Source organism: Trichosurus vulpecula, chromosome 2, assembly GCF_011100635.1.
Source record: "Trichosurus vulpecula isolate mTriVul1 chromosome 2, mTriVul1.pri, whole genome shotgun sequence".
NCBI classification, from domain to species: Eukaryota; Metazoa; Chordata; class Mammalia; order Diprotodontia; family Phalangeridae; genus Trichosurus; species Trichosurus vulpecula.
Window position 1 is genome coordinate 454292889 of NC_050574.1, and position 20317 is coordinate 454313205.

The window sequence follows — 20317 nt, forward strand, 5'->3', positions numbered from 1 at the left end:
TTGATTAGTTTCAGAAGAATGATAAGTATGGAAGCCAGATTCCAAGGGGTTGGAAAAGAGAAAAGGGTAGTGAGGCAAAAGAGGCATCAGCTATAGGCCATTTTTTCAAAAAGGATGGCCACAAATGGCCAGAGAGAGACAGATGAAACAAGCTAAATAGGGTGGGACAGCCAAGGAAAGACTTTTGTTTTTTCAGATTTGGAGTGACTTGAATATGTCTGTAGGCAAACAGAAAGTAGCCAATATAAAGGAGAGATCTAAGATACATGGGAGAGGAAAATGATTCCTAGAGGTTGAGCTTGAAGAAGGCAGGAGGACAAGTGGTACATGTAGAGGGTTCAGTAGGAAGCCTTAGCAAGTCATAATATTGCTTTCTTTCTTACCAGAGGGAAGAAGGAAAGAGGGTTGAAGCTGAGAGGTTTTAAGGATCATAATCGCAAAGGTGAGTCAGGTCCATCCTTGATTACCTCAGTCATCTCAGTGACATCTAAATCAGCTGTTAATAAACATAGGGATCAGAGGTGTTGCTGAGGGCTTGAAGAGAGAGGAAATGGTTTAAATGAGTTACTGTGGGGAATGAGTGCATAGGACAGAAGCAGCTAAGGACCTGATGATGTAATGCACTATTCATTTGTAGTGAATGAAATCATTTGGATTTTGTGAATTTAAACCAGAGTGCTCAGCTGGAGAGGAGGCTAAAGCTACCTACTGAACCCTCCACATGTACTCCATGCCCTCCTGCCTTCTTCAAGTTCAACCTCTAGGAATCGTTTTCCTCTCTCATGTATCTTAGATCTCTCCCTTGGTCTCACAGCCACGATGTATGGGGCACTGGATTTGAATCCGGATCTTTCTGACCAGCTCAGTTCAATATATTAGACTGCTTCTCAGCCTCATCCATAGCAGGCCCTTAGTAATTATTTACTGAATTGAATTGAATCTTAAAAAGATGAAAGATAGCCTTTAAAGCCCAGGCTATAAAGTAATAAAAACTCGTTTTCACATGTGGCTTGTGGAATCCAACTCATTGCTTTATAGCCACCCTTCGGATAGACAACAACTGAGGGAAACTGCGTCCCAGGGAATACGAGACTTAAATGATATTGATAGTGGAACAGCAACTCAATTATCTTCCGGCCCTAATGAGGTGAACTCCTTGTACTTGCAGGTTGTGAGTTCAAACTCCTCCACTGCAATTGGACCCAGGTGGGCACTTATATTTTCTGCAACAGCTGCTGCAACATGGGGTACAAGGAGACACCCGCTGTGGCAGGAGACTCATTGCTCACACAGCCATAAGGAAGAGGCGAAGAAGAGGCCTCAGGTCATCAGCAGCAGGACAGGAGATTCAAAGCCACATCTTTTCTCATAATGGAAGGGAAATCAGAATGAAGGAGGCATGAGCACAGTCAGCCAGACGATTCACAGTCTCCTTCAAATTGAGCTTAACTCAAAGTTATCATACATTTTTTTCCTGTTTAGTTTTATTGTCCTGCGGGAAGCAGCAGGAAATTTATTCATCCATAAGAAAAGAGTGTTGAATAAAGACGGGCCAATAGTACTGCTTAGGGGATGACGGCCAGATTGGGAGTCAGGAAATCGGAGCTCCCACTATATATCAGAGCTATGTTTCCTTGGCCCTGATTGGGCCTTCACTGCTGGGGGCTTTATTCTCCCCCTCTGTAAAATGAAAAGATTAGGTTATCTCAGAAGTTCCTCTCACTCTAACAAGCTCTAATCCTGAATTTAGCAAGCAAACTTTTTTTAAGGCCTCCATTTGATCTCCAAACTTCAGCCAGTATGCCCAACACTGAAGGCAGCTCAGTAGCCCAGAGGATGGAAGGTGGAACCGGGAGTCAGCATAACCTCAGTTCATATCCTGCCTCAGAATTCACCGGCCGCGTGTCTCTGGACGAGTCACTTAATCACCCCCTGCCTCAATCTCCTTTGTAAAGGAGGAGCAGTAGCAGCAGCTGCCTCCCAAAGCTGTTGTGAGGACAAGATGAGATAACGCTTTTGCAAACCTTAAAGTGATCTACAAATATTGAATTTTGGGTTAAAGCAGAAAACCCTTTCCCATTTTAATTTCAACTTCTGTTGAAAATCCTTCTAAAATACATCAGTTTCCTTTCCTGACATTTGTGAGTACAATACATTTAACTTACTGAATTGATCCAACTGTAGGCCCCTCTCAAACAGAACTTTACCCCTGAATTGAGATCTCTTTGAAAGGAACATGTGTCTGTGTGTGCATTTTTTAAAAGACACAAAATTACCATGTTAAAAATTTACTAAGAAAGGTTCTTTAAATTTAAAATAATTTTTTCCTCCCATTTTTATGGAATCTTCAATGTGTTTTCACTAAAATAACTATTCTTTTACTAATACTATAACTAGAATTAGAGCAGGTGGGTGGCATAGTAGACAGAGTGCCAGGCCTGGAGTCAGAGAGACTCATCTTCCTGAGTTCGAATCTGATCCCAGACACTTTCCAGCTGTGTGAGCCTGGCCAAGTCACTTAACCCTGTTTGCCTCAGTTTCCTCATCTGTAAAATGAGTCGGAGAAGAAAATGGCAAACCACTCCAGGATCTTTGCCTAGAAAATCCCAAATGAGGTCACGAAGAGCCAGGTACGACCGAAAAACAACTGAACACGCCAAAAATAATTAGAATCCTCACTCGGATTTTATACAGACCAAACACGAGGGGAGAGCATGCCTTGTATTTGTACAATAACTGAACGTCCATTTGAAAGGTCCTGCAGAGAGCGTCACCGTTCTGGACGCAAGACCATAGATATGAAGGGCTTAAGAGAATAGGTGTCACGCGTGCTATGTACCTTTGAAACTGTTCTTCTAACCAAATCCCTAGCGATTTGCTCTCCAGTTATTTACCAAGTCTCCCCGGACTCTGCCTTCTGGTCCGGGTAATGAACCATTCTAGTTAGGTGAATCTGTTATTCAAGATTTAACTACAACTGTCTTCAAGAATTATCAGGATGGACAGAAAGCATTTTCCATCTCCAAAGATCTGAAACAAAGTTTGGAAAGGTGTTTAAATTTAACAAGAGATATTTTCTTGATATCAAGGAAAAGTAAGAATAAAATTCTGAGGGATACTGTCTCTTCCTCTAGGCTATTCAAATATAAAATTGACCAGGATTGAAAGAATTTCCAGTCACTAGCCCTGAAACAATTACGTTCACGTAAATATTTCATAGTTCTAGTCCCCTCCCACTGACCCCCTAGGTGGTGCGGTGGATAGAGCTCTAGCCCTGGATTCAGGAGGACCTGAGTTCAAATGTGACCTCAGATACTTACTAGCTGTGTGAGTCACCTAACACTGTTTGCCTCAGTTTCTTCATCTGTAAAAATGAGCTGGAGAAGGAAATGGCTAACCGTTCCAGCATCTCTGCCAAGGAAAACCCCAAATGGGGTCATGGAAAGTCAGACACCACTGAAACAACCAACAACAGCCTCCTTCCACCATTAAGGTTCCTTAGTTCCCTCCCAATGTTCTCTAGGACCATGGGCAAAGAGGCATCCGTGTATACAAAATTATACTCACAGATTCTCTGCCTGCATTAATGAAAAACAAACAAATGAAAAGAAAAGCCTAGTTCAATGATTCTAGGCTCACTGCTTAGTTCTTGCTCATTAAGCCTTCTCTGATTTCTTTAAGGCTATGGGCATACAGAATAGTGCTAATTTTCACGAAATGAAAAAAGCTTCATCTTTTAAACCATACCATGATTTCAGTGTGTGTTCCTGACTGGGGTCGGCTGACCGTTCTACATGACTTCTGTGTTTGCCTTCTAGCATTTGAACTCCATGACTGATCAAAAGGGATGTCCTACTACTTCCCGTTTAATCACTAGTGACAGATTATCCTACACATCATTATATGAAGGAAAGGCAAAAGGAGACTTTTTTAAAGATGATACGATATGATGAATTATGTCACCAATATCTCCCTCGCCCCACCTCAGGCCAATACTGTACCTATTTCAATACTACCTGTGTGCCCTTTGGCAAATTACTTATCTGGGCATCAATTTCTTCATCTTATTTAACATCAATAATTTCTACTGGGCCTAGGGGCACTATACACCTGGGGGCACACTGGCAGCATCAAGACCCTTCCCATGTTGCAGTTTGTTGCAGTTTGCTTCTTCACTAAGGGGACCTCTCTGCTCTGTATCCACACTTAGCCCTTCATCGCTGGTCAGTTGGTCCTTGACCACTCAAGTAGTTCTTCAGTCTCTCCTCTCTTTTGTTGCCTATAAGTTCAGAGTACAGGACCTGGGGGGTTGGAGGGGGCAGTCCTACTAGACCTCTCAAACTCAGAAGCTCATTCCCCAAGCCGGACAATCATTCCCTTACTCGGAAAGGACAACCTGAAATAGAAAAGCCAGCCAGGGGCCTGGGGCCAAAATCCACTAGCTGAATTCCCCTCCCCTAGCTACAGCATGGGCAACTACACGTACAGTATGTAGAGTGATGGTCCTGGAGCTAGGAAGACCTGCGTTCAAATCTGGACTCAACACTTACTAGCTGTGTGACCCTGGGCAAGTCACTTAACCCTGTTTGCCTTAGTTTCTCATCTGTAAAATGAGCTGGAGAGGGCAAATGGCAAACCACTTCAGTTTCTTTGCCAAGAAAACCTCAGAGGAGGTCACAAAGAGTAGGACACAACTGATCCACCAAAAACAACAAACTGCAATGTGGGAACCATCTTGATGCTGCCAGTGTGGAAAAGGGCCAGCCTGCCCCTACCTCTCACTGAAAGTCTGGAGGTTACAGGATGCTACCAGAAGGGTGGCAGTAAAAAGGAAGAACTGATGCGGCATTTCCGTTCTCAAGGTCCATTGATTCTTCCAGATGAGTATAGCTTCACTAACACGAAGCTCTGAGCCCCTTCAGCACAGTCACCAGACATGTGGTTTGGCCAGAAATAAGGAAGGAATCTACAAATTCTCTGAGCAAGCCCACGACATGAAAAAGGAGGATTTGGTCTAAATGGCCCCTTTGGTCCTTTCCAGCTCTAAACCTGTGATCCTGTGAGCAGGGCAGAGCATGCTGGAAAACCCTCATAAGCAGTGGAGGCTGACTTCCCGGGAAGAGGGGGGTTAAATGTTCCCCACTGCAGCCAGATGCCAAACAGTAGCAGCATCAAAAGGAAAGCGTGCTCTTACTACTATGAACCCAAAGCAAGTTCTGCCACCCCCGTCTTCTCGGCCAACGACACCAGCAGGCAAGGGTGGCAAGGGCAGATGGCATTCTGGTGCTCCCCAAACCCTCCAGTGAACAGTGTTGTGCAAAGGCATCGTGCTAGCCCCACCATGAGCAATGATAACGGTAATAGCCAGCGCTTTATATAGTGTGTTTTGGAGAGTTAAGTGACCTGACCAGGGTCACACAGCTAGTAAGCATCTGAAGACAGATTTGAACTCAGGTCCTTCTGACTCTATCCACTGTACCACCTACCTGCTCCTACTTATATAGTGTTCTACATGCCTTATAGCATTTGATAAGGGGAATCTGCAAAGGGAAAGGGAGAAGGAAGACAGAAGCTAGGTGGCATGATGAGGTCAGGAAGCCCTGAGTGCAAATCCTTCATCAGATACTTATCAGTGTGACCCTAAGCAAGCCACCTCAGCACTCTCTCACCCTCTCACTAGTTTTTCAGTCCTGCCTAACTCTTCACGACCCCCTTTGGTGGATTTTTGGCAGAGATACTGGAGCGGTTTGCCATTTTCTTCTCCAGTTCACTTTACATATGAGGAAACTGAGGCAAACAGTGTTAAGTGCCCAGAGTTGCACAGCTAGTAGGCGTCTGAGAACACATCTGAACTGGAGTCTTCCTGAATGCAGGCCAGGCACTCTATCCCCTGCAGCACCTAGCTGCCCCATCTCTCACCCTCGCTTTCCTCTTCTGTAAAATAAGAGGTTAATTCTAAATCTATGATCATAATCTTCTTCAAGTCTTCACTGCAACTATGAGGCACAGTAGAAAAGAGTGTCAGCCCTAGATTCAGGAAGACTCATCTTCCTGAGTTCAAATCTGGCCTCAGACACTTACTAGCTGTGTGACCCTGGGCAAGTCACTTAACTCTGTTTGCCTCAGTTTCCTTGTCTGTAAAATGAGCTGGAGAAGGAAATGGAAAACCACTCCATTATCTTTGCCAAGAAAACCCCAAATGGGGCCATGAAGAGTCCGACACAACTGAACAACAGTAACACTGAAATAGGCTTCTGAATCAAGAAAAGAAAAGGAGTTACCCACAAGTCCTGTCACAAGGGCTATAAAGTTCTAATTAGAATAATCTCTTACTTTGTTGTTTAGGAGTTGCTTTTTCAGTGTTTCTTACTAACCATGATTAATTCAGGAACAATTTGTAGAAAGTCTGAATTATAGAATTTTTTAAAAGCTCTCAGACTTTCCAGTAATGTGATAAATTGAATTAACTGAACATAAGCCACTGGTTGAATGAAGGGTTGGGGTTTACCTGGTTTACTTTAAAGAATAAATAAGACATTTTTCATTTGTTTTTTAATCAATTATTTGCAAATATGTAGAACTGTAGTGCTCGAAGTCTAACCTACTTAATTAAGAGGGAAAAAAAAGAAAACACTCTGCCAGGTAGTCTTATAACTATTAATTGGCCTAGCTTGGCCTTTCTACAGGGGGAGAACAAAGGCATACATCATCCAGCCCCAGTCAAAACACCATGAATTCTGAATCAGTGTAGTCCAAGTTAATGGTTCCTTATTTAATTGTAGCTTCTTAAAGAATATTAACAGGGCCTCCAGGCAGTTCCTAGGTGGGGACTATAAGAAGCTGGAAAGCTTGAGAGGCCACTGCCTTGGCATATCTGAAGCTGATAGTCATGCGGTTCTGTCTTTTTTGTCCCAGTCCTATCTAACTCTTCCTGACCCCATTGGGGGTTTTCTTGGCAAAGATACTGGAAAGGTCTGCCATTTCCTTCTCCAGATCTTTTTACAGATGAGGAAACTGAGGGAAGCAGGGTAAAGTGACTTGCCCAGGGTTACATAGCTACGAAGTGTCTGAGGCTGGTTTTGAACTAGGGGCTTCCTGACCCCAGGGCCAGTGCTCTATTCACTGCACCACCCAGCTGCCCAATCACGTAGAAGAACAGGTGAATACTTGTGCAGTTTCTATGCTCTCCCCAAAATGACAAAAAGAGTGTGAAAATATTACAGGAATAAGTTTTAAGTTGTGTAATAATAATTACAGTTAGTAATTATACAAGAACCTATGACATCTCATTTATCTTTACAAGAACCATATACCCCCATTTTACAGATGGGGAAACAGAGGCTGAGAGCAATTACGCGATTTCCCCGGGGCCACAAAGCTAATCACTATCTGAGGGGAAATTTTAATTCAGGTCTTCCAGACTCCAAGCCCAGCACTCTTACACATCGCACCACCTGTCAACTGACACTGTCTGATCTTGGCATGTGGCAGAGACACAGGAGGACTTTTCATGTAACTAAGAAAAACATCCTTCGTAGCTAATACCTTAGATATTTAATTCTTGCTGCCAGAGAGCCATAAATACAGAAAGGAACCGTGATTTTTGTCTTCAAAGTAGACTACTAGTGCAGGGAATCCCTTCTCTAGGGCAGATTGCTACATATCTATATCTTGGAACTTTAAACTCTAAGGAGTACCATGAAGCACAAGCAGTTAAGTAGTTTACTTAAAGGTCACATGGCTAATTGTCAGAGTGGACATCAAACTAGTTCTTCCTGATTCCAAAGATGCTCTTCCTAAACTGTTTTTTTTTAATATTCCTAATGCTCCTTAGTTTCTTCCATCGCTCTTGACGCTAACACTACAAGTGTGATACACCAATACGTTCTCCCCCTATTTACTATTTTCTAACATCTGTTGTTTTGGGGCAGCCACATGGCACAGTAGATAGAGTGCAGGGCCTGGAGTGGGGAAGACCCATCTTCCTGAGTTCAAATCTAGCCTCAGACACTTCCTAGATGCATGACCCTGGCCAAATCACTTAACCCTGTTTGCCTCGGTTTCCTCATCTGTAAAATGAAATGGAGAAGGAAATGGCAAACTACTCCAGTATCATTGCCATGTGGGGCCACAAAGAATCAAATATGACTAATACAAATGAACAACAACAACAAACTAAGTGATTAAAAAATGTTTGTTAAGGAAATGGCAAACCATTCCAGTATCTGTACCCAAATAGGGTAAAGATGACCCCCAAATGGGGTCGTGGAGAGTCAAATATGACTGGTGCAACTGAAAAACAACAAATAGAAATATTTATTAAGTATTAAAATACTATAAATAAATAATACTATATGTATTTAATATTATCTAATAAATATTTCTATTTATTAACACGTATTTTGCCAAAACACTGTTTTGACATACTCAAAATAGAGATGAACTATTTGTCAGGTTGATTATTTTTAAGGGAGAAACCTTTGGTTTTAAACATACATCATGAGGCAAAATGCAGAAAACATAGTAAAAGGAACATTTTGTCTAGTTTATAATAATTTGTAGGGTTTCAGCACACCTTAGTCTTCCCCCAAACTACCAAGCATTTGTGGCTCACAAAGATTTAGTAAAGACTTTATAATCTTTTTACTTTTAACTCAATGGGCTCCTAAGTTTGGGCATCCAGACTATAATGAGATTTCTAACCATCTTTTCAATGAAAAGCCTTTTATTTCTTTTCAGAGGTAAAAATTATATATTTGTTTGAATCACCACTTGTGGGTCTATCAACCATTCTGAATTAAAATGGACAGAAAAATTTGATCCTAGGCACATGTCCACAGACAGGGAACCAAAACAAACCACCACTTACTCCAAAAGAAAAAAAAAACAAATAAAAAAAGATCAGTTTCCAAAGAATGGTTTTTATTTTACACCTTGGCCCTAACTAATAAATCCTGGGCATTTTACTTACAATCACCTGAAATACGTAATACAGAAACAAAAATACCAAAAGCCTGGATTCTAGTTATGGTAGATTCAGTTTGCCATATCAGTAGCACAGGAATAAATGTAAAGTATTAACAATTAGGTGCAAAAATTCAACTTCAAAAGTACAAGATTGGAAAGGTATATAGACAGGCAGTAATTGTTTGGAAAAATGGGGTTTAATTGAACTCCAAGTTCAATATGAGTCAGTAGTATCACATGGCCAGAAAAAAAATTAATGCAGCCATAAGAAAGACATAATTTCCAAGAACAACATTAATGTACTCAGCCTTTGTCAGACCTCATTTTGGGTGTTTGTTCAAGGCACTGTTGTTTAAAGACACTGACAACCTAAAGAGTGTCCCAGAAGATTACAAGTCAGAATGGTGAAAGGTCTTGAGTCCATGTCATGTGAGGATCAGTTGAAGGAAATTAAGCTTAAGAAGGCGTGCTGGTGAGGAAAAGCTGGTGGAAAGAGACTCAATAGCCAACTTCATACGCTTAAAGGAAGGATACTTCACAGGCTAGAACCAGTTGAAATATTGTTTGTCCTTTGTTCTCAGAGAGGACCAGTGACATTACAAGGCTGATGTCTTGACTTCCAAATAGATGGTAATTACACAAGGTAAATTTAGGCCTCCTAAAAAATTAGACCCATCCAACAGTAGCCTGGACTGTCTTGAGATGTGGTGGATGACATTTTCTTGGAGGTCTTCAAGCAAAGGCTGTATAACCACCTAATGAATATGCATTAGTAGGGCTTCCTTTTGGGTATGAGTTGGACTAGATAACTGCCAAGTTTCCTCACAACTCTCAAATTCTGTGATTCCATGATACTACAATGTTTCTCTACTAGATACTAGAGCGTTTCTGTCCAACTTGGGTTTCATAGAGGAATCAACAAATCTAAATTCCGGTCTTAGCTGTGCCAACAACTAGCTGTGGACAAATCCCCATATCTCTCTAGGCCTCAGTCTCTTCATTTCTAAATTGAGAAGGCTGGATTAGAGGATTTCAAGGTTTCTGCTAGCTCTGAAATTCTATGATTTCGTAAATGAAAATGATGAATTATGAATTAGCCATATCTTTTTCACTTCTTAGCTAATTCTTGGATTCCACATGCAAGAATCACAGGAATCAAAATTTGGCTCAGTGAAATATGATTTAATGTTTCTTTTTATTCCATCTAAATTTAACCTGATTCTAGTTATGTTCTTATTTTCTATGCATTTTATGTAGGGAATATGTTTCTTTTTCAAATCAAAACTGTCATTGACTTAAATACTCTAACAGCTGGGAGGGAGAAATTGACCAAAAATCTCAAATTGGTAGAAGAGGTACCAAAGAAAGTAATATTAATACTCTGAGTTTTAGACACAAGTATGCCAGAAACAATTTTATTTAACTTAACATTAATATAATACCCAAGATATTTCTGGATTAGAAAAAGAGAGAGATGTCCAAAATGGAATAATTTCTTCATGTTCTCTAACATGCCTCTCTCCCTCAAGATAAACATCTATAGCAATCTTGAACAAAGAAATATCATGATATGTTAAAATACAATTTTGAGGTTGGCATTAAAGAATTTTGAGTAACAAAATCACCATCCCATTTCTCTGGGACCATTCCCTACAAGGAATCAATGGGACTCCTCTGACAGACCAGTACAGAGAAACTCTTCTTCGACCAGAAGAGAGTGAATCTCCTCTGAATAAGAGAAGAGAGTGTTTACTTCCCTTTGAATCGAATCTAGGGCACTTCCTTGGGCAAATTCACCTCAGGGAATTAAGAGGAAATTACCTTTCATATGGGTCAATACCCTGATCTCTTCAGGGGTTGGCAAGGCAATATTCTCAGTGAGGGTTATTCTTTGTTCTAAATTTTGGTTACCATCCTTAATCTATTTCCCTAACAAAGGCCTTTTGTGCATGACCTAACCAGTTTCTGAAGGGAAGTATACAAAGAGCATTTTTAGACCAGAGGAATATTATTTAATATTTCAAGAGAAGCTAAAAAAAGAGGTTTTCAATATGCTTCCACAAGAGGGCTGGACTTACCATTTCCTTCTTATCTTCTTGGAAGTGAACATCCACAAACATTTTTCCAGCAACATAAGGAAGGGCACTTTCGATGAAGTTTACACATTTGTCCCACTGAGGTAACAAAATTGTAGTCCCTTGTATTACCTGTTGAATATAAACATGGACATCCCTTTTAAAAAGCTACAGATTAGAATAATACAACCCACCACATAAAAAAATCCAAGCTCTCCTAGACATTAGAAACTCCTAAAATTACATGACTTTTTCCACTGGTATTTTCAAAGATACCTCAGGATCAAGAAATACTTCAAATCTCCTTCCGAGTACAAAAGGCCTATGTTTCATTTTAAGAGAGAAGTTTTAAAAAAAATACTCTCTACTAATATCACAGCTTTTGTTGGCCATCCATGTTATTCTATCCAGTTAAATCATTCTGTCAATCATTCTATATCATTGTCTTTTTTAACTGTTTTGATCCTACATAGTTTGCAAATTTTGTGTCCTTATATAAATAACTGCTCTCTCAAATCTTCTACAGGCAGCTGCTACCCTCTCCCAGATCATTCCACTTCTCCCCAACTTTTGTCAAAACTTACTCTCAGAAAAGATTCCATAAATTAATTTTAAGAGAATGTAAAGTTTTAAATAAATTGTTTAATTTTTAAAATAGAATTTGAGCATCATTATCCATAAGGTAGAGGTAAGTTGGAAGACAGGGAAACCTTGCTTATTTAACTAGCTCCAAGAAGTAGTACTTAGTGGATTTCTATCCACCTGGATGAGTTTCTATAAGAGTTTTTTTTTCTTTCACCCTGTTCTGTTCAACATTTTTATGATTTACTTAAATGATGGCATAGATGATATGATTTCAAATCTTCAGATTTCACTAAGCTAGGAGAAATAACTAATACATTAGACAATGGAATCAAGAGCCCAAATACGTCAGCAGGCTAGAAAAGTGGGCTCCAACCTGCTCTTGGTCTAAGAACTGAAATTTTGTAATGATAAAGTCCTACTAAGTTAGGTTTTGGTTTGGTTTTTTGTTTGGGGTGTGTGTGTGTGTGTGTGTGTGTGTGTCTGTGTGTCTGTGTGTCTGTGTCTGTGTGTCTGTGTCTGTGTGTCTGTGTCTGTGTCTGTGTTTTAAGCAACAGTACAAGAACAGAATAGGGGAGAGATCAGTAGAAAGTATTTCATGTGGGGGTGTAGTAGCAATTAGATTTGAAGATCTTTCCCACCCATTAATAGGCTATGCGACCTACTTATGTCACAGGAAGCCTAAGACACATGTGGTGGGAGGAGCTTCCTAACAGTAAAAGGAAGTTATGCCACAGGGAAATGCTGAGAGAGAGAGAGAGAGAGAGAGAGAGAGAGACAATATACCTGCTAATGGCCGCCCTCGTGATTGTTAGAACTGAACAGGCTGATTTAGCTGTACTGTGAGCTTGTTTTCGGGAGACCCCAGCAGGGGGTCAGGGAGGTTTTGGGATGAAGAGTTTCCATATTGTGATTTTCTGTATTGAATGTTTTGGGTTCCTTGCTGTTATGATAAAATGAGCTGACTGGCTGTGGGAGCTGAGCATTTGGTTAATGGAATATGATTCTCTGGTGAATGAATAAACGGTTTACTTCTTCTACCTCCTATGCAGAGAGTCTCAAATACTTTGCCATACAGACCCACACGGGCATTTTGACAATTATTATCTACATTGTTATTACTGCCTTACTGTTTCTGCAGGGGGGGGGGGTGGTGAAGATCTAGAAATTTTAGTTGACTAATGCTTAATATGGGGCAGCTAGAAGGCACTATGGATAGAGTGAATACAAGGCCTGAAGTCAAGAAGACCTGAGTTCAAATCTGACCTCAGACACTAGCTGTGTGACCTTGGGCAAGTCACTTAACCTTGTTGGCCCTATATCCTCACACATCAAATGAGCTGGAGAAGGAAGTGGCAAGTCATTCCAGCATCTATGCCAAGAAAACGCCAAATGGGGTCACGCAGAGTTGGACGCAACTGAACTACAACACACGCTTAATATAAGTTCTCAGAGTGACACAGCAACCAAAATAACTAATGCAACTGTATACTTAATATTTTTAAGGACGGATGGCGTTTTGCTGTGTGTACTGCCCCTAAATGAGGTCGTGAAAAGTTGAACACCACTGAAATAACTCAAGAACAACATCGCCTCTACCGATGCATGTCACAATTCCACAACACCTCTGCAGTCAGTCTTAATGATTTTTAAAGCTTCAGTTTAAAAAAAAAAAGTATTAGCTGGTGGTCATCCCTTTGGTGATAGGATTTTCCATACTTAGTGAAGCTTGACAGCATCTAATGATTTATCCTCCGTCCAATCTGGAACTTTCCAGATTGTTAGGACCTTACCACATTAGTCTTTCCCTGGCATAGCCTCTGAAAGTGCTAGGTCACCTTCACTCCTCAGCTTCGAGTCCAAAGAGTCAACAGTGACACGGCTGCCAAGAGAACCAATGTTGCCTTAGGTTGCATTCCTAAAGGAATAGTTCCCAGACCAATCTCACTGTGCTTTGCCCTGGTCAGCCTTCAGCTTCTGCCCATTCCTAGGCATCACACTTTAGAAGGGATATTGATAAGCAGGAGTGAATCCAAAGGAGGAGTGAATGATCATTTATAATTCTATTTCCTCTTAACCTGTGATAGTGAGGGGACTGGAAACCAAAACTAATGCAGACTGGCCGAAAGAAGAGGAGAGATGACTTAGGGGGATATAATAATAGCTTTCAAATATCTGAAAGCCTGCTATACAGAAGAGGGTTTGGGCTTGTTCTGCTTGGTCCTATGGGACAGAAATAAGACCAGTGAGGGGAAGTCATAGAGGAACAGGTTTGAGCTCAACATAAGAAAAAGTGCCCTAAAAATGAAAACTATACTTGGAATGCCTCACCTTGGTAGATACTGAATTATTCATAATTATGATAATCACAGCTACCAAAAACTGTATAGGTTCACAAAGTGCTTTCCGAAGTATAGAACAGTAAGATTTATTTACAAAGTGCCTTCCTCAGAAACCTCTGAACCAAGTATTATAGAAATGTTATCATCCTTACTTTGTAGATGTGTAAACTGAGGCCCTGGGAAGTAAAACGACATGCCCATAGTTACAAAGCAAGACAAAATCAAATGTAGGATTTGAACCCAGATCTTCCAACCACTTACTGACCATTATACAACGCCATTCTAGAAGCTTATCATCGCTATAGGGGAAGCTAGGTGGTGCACTGCGTGGTCAGGAGTCAAGAAGACTCATCTTCCTGAGTTCAAATCTGACCTGATACTTACTAACTGTGTGACCCTGGGCAAGTCAGTTAACCCTGTTTGCCTTAGTTTCCTCTTTTGTAAAATGAGCTGGAGAAGGAAATGCAAACCACTCTAGGATCTTTACCAAGAAAATCCCAAATGGGGTCACAAAGAGTAAAACACAACTGAAAATGACCGAACAACAAAAATCACGACTTTGTCTTTTTCCCTTGACAGGGAGAAAGTTCACCCCCAAAATATAGATAGATAGATAGATAGATAGATAGATAGATAGATAGATAGATGGAAAGATGGATAGATACAGAGAGAGAGAGAGAGAGAGAGAGAGAGAGAGAGAGAGAGAGAAAGTGATACAGACAGACATGTGTGTGTGTTTTTCTAATCTCCAGTCTGAGTTGATACAGTAGAAACTGTGTTTCTCAATTTGGGTCAATCCTGCTGAAAATCAGCAAAAACAGCAAAAATTGCATCATAAATAGGGGTCATAGGGGTAAGCAGTAAGTTGCACAGACAGTTTCTAGAATGTCTTACTCATCCTCCACTATTTTGACCCAATCAAAGGACTTGACTTCTCTAAGTTCAAGTTCATTAGTGGATATAATGAGAATCATGGTATGTTGGAGGTCATCTAGTCCAGCACCTTTACGGTAAAGAGAAGAAACTGTTGCCCAAAATGACAAAGTGATTTGCTTAAGGTCACATAATGAGGCAATGGCAGGGTGAGCACTTGAATCAAAACCCAGTCTCCTTCTCTCTCCACTATTTCGTGCTTAATGGGTGTGGTAATACACCTTAAGGTTACCTCACAGTGAAAACCAAACTGGTTGTTGTTCAGTTGTTTCAGTCATGTCTGACTCTTTGTGACCCAATTTAGGTTTTTCTTAGCAAAGCTACTGGAGTGGTTTGCCATTTCCTTCTACAGCTCATTTTACAGATCAGAAAACAGGTAAACAGAGTTAAGTGACTTGCCCAGGGTCACAAAGCTCATAAATGTCTGAAGCCAGATTTAAACTCAGGAAGGTGAGTTCCTGGCTCCAGGTGCAGCACTCTAGCCAGTGCTCCACCTAGGTGCCCATATTCCAAATATGTTTCATTACATGCCTTTAAAACAACAAATCTGGCAGATCACTGGAAAAACATTCATTTCTTCACCAAAGGAATCATTATTCTATGAAGAGATGTTTTATCCTTCAAAGCACCCACTAAAGAGGACTCTCCTTTCTTTGGTCTCTATTCCCCTTCAATAGATCAATCAATAAACATTTATGAACATCTACTATGTGCTAAACACTGAGGATACAAATGCAAATAAAAACAAAGATGGTCCCTGCCCTCAAGGACCTTACATTTTAAATCTCCCTTTTAAAGTTTGTCATTGAGGAAGAGCTAGCCTCTACCACTCCAAGCTCACCTCAAGTCACAGGAACCACAATTGATAAACAGATTAGGATTTTTATGTGTCTCCCTGTTCCACCTAAATAAAGATGGGCTCTATTTCATCCAATCTGTTGTGCATATCACGTAGCTATGTTTTCCTTATAAGTGATTACGCAGTGAAACAAAATTGTGTTAAGAAACACTACGCACTTAGTGACTTATTTGGAAATTCACTTTTGCATTTGAATATTTCCACAGAATATCTCATGCTGCCAAGAGTCTTTGGTGCAAATTTCAGCTCTGACTCTTCCTGCTATGTCAGACTCGGACAACGATGCTTGCACTCCACTGGCGTTACCACCTCCACAGAAGTTTGGGAAAAGCACTTTTTAAACATGAAAGCGCTATAGATCTATGTTATTATTATTATTATGTAAATGACAGTTAACATTCTTATTTGACTTAGAAGCATAGCAAAGTAGAGAAAGAAATGGACTCAGAGTTAGGAAGACCTGGGTACAAATTCCACCTCTGACCTGTACTACGTGTGTACGATCATGTCGCTTCTTGTTGCTTGTTCTTTGCTTTTGAAAAAGACTGATGACAGTGTTGGAGTCAGAGTACGGATGGTGTATTCGGCTCTGGCTGATCAGTCCGATAGAGTTTGGAAGGCACTACCACCAATTAGGCACATTGAGAGTAGAAAGGTCTCTGGATAGGCATAGCTCGCCTCTATGTTGTGTCACTTAACCTGTTTGTGTCAGGCAACTTTCTATGAATATATTATAGACAGGTTGTGTTTTGCACTGCCTCAAACAATTACTAGCTGTGTGACCCTGGGCAAGGCACTTAAACTATTTGCCTCACTTTCCTCAGGTATAAATGGGGATAATAAAAGCACCTACTTCCCAGGGGGTGGTGAGGAGCAAATGAGACAATAATTATAAAGGACTTAGGACAGTACCTGGCACATAGTGAGCACTCTATAAACATTTGTTATTATCATTATTAATATTATTACTGAAGGAGGGAGCACATAGACATTGTTATTGGTGTGGGAAAATTATGAATATTGCAGCTCTTACCCTGCCTGGCAAAAAATCAGATTTGTTTATTGTTTAATCTAGGACATGCAGGACTCACAGAAGGTGCTGATCCCATGGACCTTCCAGCTGTACCATTCAGCATGCCTTGCTTCTACATAAAGACTGTGTGTCTTGTGGCACAGAGGCAGATTCTCTTGCTTTGCCCTGCTCGGATCTGGGTCACAGTCCTGGTTGGTGGTTCTTGAGGGAAGAGGAGCGCTGCTGTGGCAGAGCTTGCGGTGACAGTGGAGTAGAAGTAGCTCTGAAAACAGCAGCGCAGACCCTAAAGCTTGGGATTAAGCACTCTCTACTATCATACCCTGACAAAAAGCTCAGAGGTCAAGTAGTTGGCTGGGAACATGACCAGGCAGTGCAAAAGGACTCAGACTCAGACTCAGACTTTAGAATCTTTTTTTGGTGACAAAGAAGATCAAAACATACAGCCAGAAGAAGTCAACAAAGTCAAAAAGCCTACATCAAAAATCTCCAAGAAAAAATATGAATTGGTCTCAGGCTATAGAAGAGCTCAAAAAGGATTTGGAAAAGCAAGTAAGAGAAGTAGAGGAAAAAATTGGGAAGAGAAATATAAGTGTTGCAAGAAAACCATGAAAAACATGTCAACAACTTGCAAAAGGAGATTCCCAAAAAATACTGAAGAAAATAACACCTTAAAAAATAGACTAACCCAAATGTCAAAAGAGCTCCAAAAAGCCAACGAGGAGAAGAATGCCTTGAAAGGTAGAAATTAGCCAAATGGAAAAGGAGGTCCAAAAGACCACCGAAGAAAATACCACCTTAAAAATTAGATTGGAGGGGCGGAGCCAAGATGGCAGCTGGTAAGCACGGACTAGAGTGAGCTCCGTACCCGAGTCCCTCCAAAAACCTATAAAAATGGCTCTGAACCAATTCTAGAACGGCAGAACCCACAGAACAGCAGAGGGAAGCAGGGCTCCAGCCCAGGACAGCCTGGATGGTCTCTGGGTGAGGTCTATTCCACACGGAGCTGGGAGCTGGGAGCTGGGAGTTGGAACAGAGTGGAGCAGAGCCCAGCCTGAGCGGCGTGGACGATCCAGACCAGAAGCCGGGCAGAGGGGGCCCTAGCGCCCTGAATATGTGAGCTGCGGCAGTTACCAGACCCCTCGACCCACAAACACCAAAGACTGCGGAGAAGGTTAGTGGGAAAAGCTGCGGGAGTGGAAGGAGTTCGCAGTTCAGCTTCCAGCCCCCGGGGGCAGCGGAGGTGGGGCAGCTACAGCTGTTGTTACTTTCGGCTCCAGGCCAACCTGGTGGGAGGAATTAAGTGGCGGATCAGAGCAGGAGTGCAACAGCCTGCTGCAGATCTAAGCCCGGTCTGGACTGGGGGTCCTTGGGGAAGGAGGAGTGCGGCTCTGACAGAGCTGGCACCTCCCCCCCAAACGTAGAACATAGAACTCGTTAGTCTACAAGCAGTCATACCCCACTGAAAAACTCAAGGGTCAAGTTAGTTGGTTGGGAATATGGCCAGGCAGCGAAAACGCGCCCAGATTCAGTCTCAGACTTTGCATTCTTTCTTTGGTGACAAAGAAGACCAAAACATACAGCCTAAAGAAGACAACAAAGTCATAGAGCCTACAACCAAAGCCTCCAAGAAAAACATGAACTGGCCCCAGGCCATGGAAGAACTCAAAAAGGATTTGGAAAAGCAAGTTAGAGAAGTAGAGGAAAAATTGGGAAGAGAAATGAGAAGGATGCAAGAAAAACATGAAAAACAAGTCAATGACTTGCTAAAGGAGACCCAAAAAAATACTGAAAAATACACTGAAGAAAACAACACCTTAAAAAATAGACTAACTCAAATGGCAAAAGAGCTCCAAAAAGCCAATGAGGAGAAGAATGCCTTGAAAGGCAGAATTAGCCAAATGGAAAAGGAGGTCCAAAAGACCACTGAAGAAAATACTACTTTAAAAATTAGATTGGAGCAAGTGGAAGCCAGTGACTTTATGAGAAATCAGGATATTATAAAACAGAACTAGAGGAATGAAAAAATGGAAGACAATGTGAAATATCTCCTTGGAAAACCACTGACCTGGAAAATAGATCCAGGAGAGATAATTTAAAAATTATTGGACTACCTGAAAGCCATGATCAAAAAAAGAGCCTAGATACCATCTTTCAGGAAATTATCAAGGAGAACTGCCCTGATATTCTAGAGCCACAGGGCAAAATAGAAATTGAAAGAATCCATCGATCGCCTCCTCAAATAGATCCCAAAAAGAAATCTCCTAGGAATATTGTTGCCAAATTCCAGAGCTCCCAGATCAAGGAGAAAATACTGGAAGCAGCCAGAAAGAAACAATTTGAGTATTGTGGAAACCCAATCAGAATAACCCAAGATCTGGCAGCTTCTACATTAAGAGATCGAAGGGCTTGGAATGCGATATTCCGGAGGTCAATGGAGCTAGGATTAAAACCTAGAATCATCTACCCAGCAAAACTGAGTATCATGTTCCAAGGCAAAATATGGAGTTTCAATAAAATAGAGGACTTTCAAGCTTTCTCAGTGAAAAGACCAGAACTGAATAGAAAATTTGACTTTCAAACACAAGAATCAAGAGAAGCATGAAAAGGTAATCAAGAAACGGAAATTGCAAGGGACTTACTAAAGTTGAACTGTTTTGTTTACATTCCTACATGGAAAGATGATGAGTATGATTCATGAGACCTCAGTATTAGGGTAGTTGAAGGGAATATGCATATATATATATATATATATATATATATGTATATGTATATGTTTATATATATAAGTGAATGTGTATGTATGTATATATCTATGTGTATATGTACGTATGTGTATGTATGTGTATATATATATGTGTTTATATATATGTGTATATATATATATATGTAAAAGAGAGAGAGCAGACACAGGGTGAGTTGAGGATGAAGGGAAGATAGCTAAAAGAAATAAAATGAAATTAAGAGATGAGAGAGTAACATACTGAGAGAGGGAGATAGGGAGAGATAGAATGGGGTGGATTATCTCACATAAAGGTGGCAAGAGGAAGCAGTTCTATGGGAGGAGGGGAGAGGGCAGGTGAGGGGGGAATGAGTGAACCTTGCTCTCATCAGATTTGGCCTGAGGGGGAATACCATACATACTCAGTTGGGTATCTTACCCCACAGGAAAGAAGAGGGAGGAAGATAAAAAAAAAAATAAAAGGCGGGGGGATGATGGAGTGGAGGGCAGATGGGGGTGGAGGTAATCAAAACAAACACTTTGGAAAGGGGACAGGGTCAAGGGAGAAAATTCAATAAAGCGGGATGGGTTGGGAAGGAGCAAAATGTAGTTAGCCTTTCACAACATGAGTATTGTGGAAGGGTTATACATAATAATACATGTGTGGCCTAGGTTGAATTGCTCAACTTCTTAGGGAGGGTGGGTGGGAAGGGAAGAGGGAAGGGAATTTGGAACTCAAAGTTTTAAAATCAGATGTTCAAAAACAAAAAAAGTTTTTGTATGCAACTAAAAAATAAGATACACAGG

At 41.0% G+C, this 20317-nt stretch overlaps 1 protein-coding gene across 1 annotated transcript in view; it reads right to left on the bottom strand.

Moving 5' to 3' along the window:
* Positions 1-20317, bottom strand: part of PHEX (phosphate regulating endopeptidase homolog X-linked) — a 272352-nt gene that overhangs the window by 135872 nt on the left and 116163 nt on the right. Inside the window, exon 11 of the mRNA XM_036746177.1 lies at positions 11046-11174. Within this exon, the coding sequence (XP_036602072.1) occupies positions 11046-11174 (129 nt within the window). The remainder of the gene's footprint in view (positions 1-11045; positions 11175-20317) is intronic.